The sequence below is a fragment of the Pecten maximus genome, chromosome 10 (genome assembly GCF_902652985.1).
Source record: "Pecten maximus chromosome 10, xPecMax1.1, whole genome shotgun sequence".
In the NCBI taxonomy this organism is placed as follows: Eukaryota; Metazoa; Mollusca; class Bivalvia; order Pectinida; family Pectinidae; genus Pecten; species Pecten maximus.
Window position 1 is genome coordinate 8,814,452 of NC_047024.1, and position 4,728 is coordinate 8,819,179.

The window sequence follows — 4,728 nt, forward strand, 5'->3', positions numbered from 1 at the left end:
CTATAAAGATCATTCAATGGTGGGCGCCAAGATCCCTCTGGGATCTCTTGTTTTATATTCAACATGTAACAGTGTTATTGGATTCCAAAGTAAAAATCATAATTCTTATTTCAGCACTTTCATAAGTATATTACATCATGAAGAATCTTTTATACAACGTAACTATTATATTGTTGCGAGTTACATTGATCCATCGGGTATTTTAATCCGATAACACGAATTTTCGTGACGTCAAACATACACTATATTGACGTCAAATAAAATGACGTTATTTAGTGATGACGCCACATACACCATACCACTACACCATTGTGAGAATGATCTGATAACTATTTTGTTTGGTAAGGTTATATATTAACAATGCAGAGAAAAAGAAATATAATTTCATGATCTTAGGGATTATATCTTGTGTTTTATATAATCCTACTCAGAAAAATGATAAAACAGACAATTTTTCCTCCTAAACTTTGAAATACACACACGCGATTATCGAAACCGGAGATTTTAAGCTTTCTGTGAAGGGGAACGCATATCTTCAGTAATACCATAGTATGTCTGCTGATACACGACGTAGCTATCTTAACGCTATGAACAATGTTATGTTGATACGGGCATTCGAGATAAAAATATATCTACATAGTCGGGATAAACTCAAAATGGTTTCCTCTTGTTAAAACTAATACGTTGATCAGAATGAATACAAGAGGATGGTGATATGTTAAGTTATATAATGACTTCCACGGAATAGCATGTCAGCCATAATTATAATTAATTGAATACAGCAGACAATTATGTTTTAAAAGAATTAACTAAATACATGTACGTGTTTGATTTAATGATGGTCCTATTTTTGAGAAATATAAAGCGATAGGCAAACCGGAAGTTAAACTGCTCTGTACATCCTTCAGACGTTCACGTGTTCACAACACGGACGTTCAACAGCATGAGGACCACAAGGTATTTAGGAGTTCTACAGTCTTCTGACAGTTGTTCATTGCTTTCGACGATTGTTCAGTGCATTTGTATTTATTGTAAACAGTTTGGGAGGTTCAATCATCTGTCTATCTTAAGACACAGATTCACAATCTATACCAGTTTCACTGTAACGGGTAGAATATTTTTTCGGGGTAGAAACTGTGGATGGTGTACCGAGAGCAGGGCAAGACCTCATCTGAATTAAGGCAGTACATTTCTTTTGTCTTGTTGTTCATATAGGCTGCCAGAATTCCAAACCCACTCTTCGTTAATATCAAAACATCACACTTCGTCAGAACTAAAAAATCTGCAACTACTTTTTTATAACCACCAGCAACGCCATCTCCACCAATAGGCCTGTCCATCTGTAGAATCCGTCCTTCGACTTCAAGGAGGTGTTTGAATCGAGTCTTTGCCGTATTCCGCACGAACTGAGAATCTGTGGCTATAAACAGGCTGTAATTCCTCTTCTCCATCGCTCTTAGTAGATTCCAGATAGGGTCGAGTTGCTCCTTATATATGAAGGCATCGTCTTCAGAGATCGTTCTTCTTCCTCCCAAACTGATGTGCGCACATGCGAGTTTTGTTACATTTCTAACAACCCTATTTACAGTTTGAGAAATAAATTTTGTAGGTTGAAAAAGTGTGTTGAAAAATTTGAGATAAATATCAGCAAAATGTAACTCCAATACCCACGGAATTACATTTGGTAAAATTTGAAAATGTCTGAAGTACTCCGTATAATCCCAGCTCATACGAACGAAATTGACATCATAAGGGAACAGGTCTCCGAGACTCTTTATGCTATTTTTCTTGAGAGCATTTGGAGTCTTGGAAAAAAAATCTTGATAGTCCCAAGACCTGCCTGGAAGAATAGATGAGTTATATTTCCAGTCAAATGTACTTGGTATTAGATAATCTGTCAAATTAAAGGATCGCGTGTACCTAATGAGAAAATGTTTACGAAGTAAAACGGATATGACGTAGGAACTGAAAATGCCAGCCATGCGCTCTGACCAGCCACCACAAGGTCCCGTATGTTGGTCATCACAGTCATAGATAATGTAACCTTTTAACGGAGGTATTTCTGTTGTTACAGGTGACTCGAGGAACAAAGTCGTACTTATTTCATTGTTTTCCTGGTATTGGGATGTGCTAGATGGCAGCCATGTTGATGAGGGTAGCATTTTATATCCAACCATGAACGCCATTAGAAGCACGACAGCCATGCTTACTGCGGACATGTACGAAATCGTTTTCATCTGTAACAGGGAAAAGAGATTCAGCAGGTGGAAAATTGATCTATGTTAAGTTAAAACGATATTTATTTGCTAATAGTTTTTCCTCTAAAACTCGTAGTTTGTTCCCATAAATCCTTACTTAGAGGTGTCCGTACATATTACTTAAGACATTTACATTGTGGCCTCTGAGTAGATGTAACATGCCGCTATTTGATCTCATTTTTTGTGAGTTCTCCATTTTCCATGAGTTGTGTAACCTTATATCTTTATATAAGCTATTCAGCCTTATTTTTTGTGAGTTCTCACTTTTTTGAGAGTTTCATGTGTGTTAAGGTGGAACACGTTTACAAATAACTGGTGACAACTTCAAAATGTTGTTTGAATTGGAAATTTATTCACCCATCCGCAAAAATAAAGAGGCGCTCTATATAAGTACACTCGTTCTTGGTAGATGGACCAACATCACCTAGAACATAAACTGTAGGCTATCCGATTGAAGCAAACCAGTTATTTGTAAACTTTCCCCGTCTTCCACTAAACAAGCTTTCACCACACCTTTGGTTTTCTTACCGATGATGTGTGCTAGTCCTACACGACAGGTAATACTGTTAGCAGAGATTTCACAAACATTGATGTTTCTGAGCCATGTAATATAACTGAAACCTCTAGTAAGATAGTGTCTATATTTAACTTTATAATAACTATTTATAATAGCTTTGACCTTAACCATGAGGGAAAGGAGACTTACGAAAAAGTGGATGTAAACATATAAAGATGTTATCAGGTTACTTGCAAATTGAAACTTACGGAAAAGTAAAAACTCCCAAAAACGAGGCGGAATAGCTTATATAAAGATATCAAATTACGGAAAAGTGAGAACTCATAAAAAATAAAGTCTAAATGTTACGGAAAAATGAGAGCTGTTATATAATCTATAAAAGAATTAGAGCTAATGCTTTTTTCTATTAATACTAACCAGAAGCAGACGCCTGTAGTAAAATGCAGCCAATATAAAACAAGGACATGAAGTCAATAGTCCCTCGTTCTATATTACTGTATGGTTATAACATTTCCATCCTAATTTATTTGTATGGTTCATGTAACAGCAAAGGCCACAGTTGCATAAAAATTGGACACCGGATTTTAGAATTCCCCCGACGTATAATAAACAAGGTGCTGAAACTACAGAATACTTAGTGTACAATGGAGCTATTTCTTTGTGACCTTGCCCCCCCCCTTCCTCCCTTAGTAATACTACTGTTTATCCTCACCCCCCTTAGTAAAACATACCGTTCATCCTCACCGTAGTAATACATAGTAAAACATACCGTTTATCCTCACCGTAGTAATACATACCGTTATTCCTCCCCACCCTTAGTAATACATACCGTTTATCCTCACCCGTTTATCCTCACCGTAGTAATACATAGTAATACATACCGTTTATCCTCACCGTAGTAATACATACCGTTTTTCCTCCCCCCCCCCCCTTAGTAAAACATACCGTTTATCCTCACCCCCCCCCCTTAGTAAAACATACCGTTTATCCTCAACCCCCCCCCCCCTTAGTAAAACATACCGTTTATCCTCACCCCCCCCCTTAGTAATACATACCGTTTATCCTCAACCCCCCCCCTTAGTAAAACATACCGTTTATCCTCAACCCCCCTTCCTAAGTAAAACATACCGTTTATCCTCACCGTAGTAATACATAGTAATACATACCGTTTATCCCCCCCTTCCTCCCTTAGTAAAACATACCGTTTATCCTCAACCCCCCCTTAGTAAAACATACCGTTTATCCTCAACCCCCCCCCCCCCCCTTAGTAAAACATACCGTTTATCCTCAACCCCCCCCCCCCCTTAGTAAAACATACCGTTTATCCTCACCCCCCCCTTAGTAAAACATACCGTTTATCCTCAACCCCCCCCCCTTAGTAATTTAGTAATACATACCGTTTATCCTCAACCCCCCCCCCTTAGTAAAACATACCGTTTATCCTCAACTCCCCCCCTTAGTAAAACATACCGTTATCCTCAACCCCCCCCCCCCCTTAGTAAAACATACCGTTTATCCTCAACCCCCCCTCTTAGTAATACACACCGTTTATCCCCCCCTCCTCCCTTAGTAAAACATACCGTTTATCCTCAACCCCCCCTTAGTAAAACATACCGTTTATCCTCAACCCCCCCCCCCCTTAGTAAAACATACCGTTTATCCTCACCCCCTTAGTAAAACATACCGTTTATCCTCAACCCCCCCTCCTAAGTAAAACATACCGTTTATCCTCACCGTAGTAATACATAGTAATACATACCGTTTATCCCCCCCTTCTCCCTTAGTAAAACATACCGTTTATCCTCAACCCCCCCCCCCCCTTAGTAAAACATACCGTTTATCCTCAACCCCCCCCCCCCCTTAGTAAAACATACCGTTTATCCTCAACCCCCCCCTTAGTAAAACATACCGGTTATTCCTCAACCCCCCCTTAGTAAAACATACCCCTTTTTT

General features: G+C 38.8%; 1 protein-coding gene across 1 annotated transcript; it reads right to left on the reverse strand.

Moving 5' to 3' along the window:
* Positions 1 to 826: 826 nt before the first annotated feature.
* On the reverse strand, positions 827 to 2,224 carry LOC117336804. Its single transcript, XM_033897456.1, has one exon. It carries the CDS (start codon positions 2,217 to 2,219, stop codon positions 1,098 to 1,100), a length of 1,122 nt encoding a protein of 373 aa, XP_033753347.1. The 5' UTR covers positions 2,220 to 2,224; the 3' UTR covers positions 827 to 1,097.
* Between the last annotated feature and the right edge of the window lie 2,504 nt (positions 2,225 to 4,728).

Bases quoted from the DNA above. Each gene is read 5' to 3' on its own strand.
- LOC117336804 (XM_033897456.1), bottom strand. From the start codon at position 2,219: ATGTCCGCAGTAAGCATGGCTGTCGTGCTTCTAATGGCGTTCATGGTT.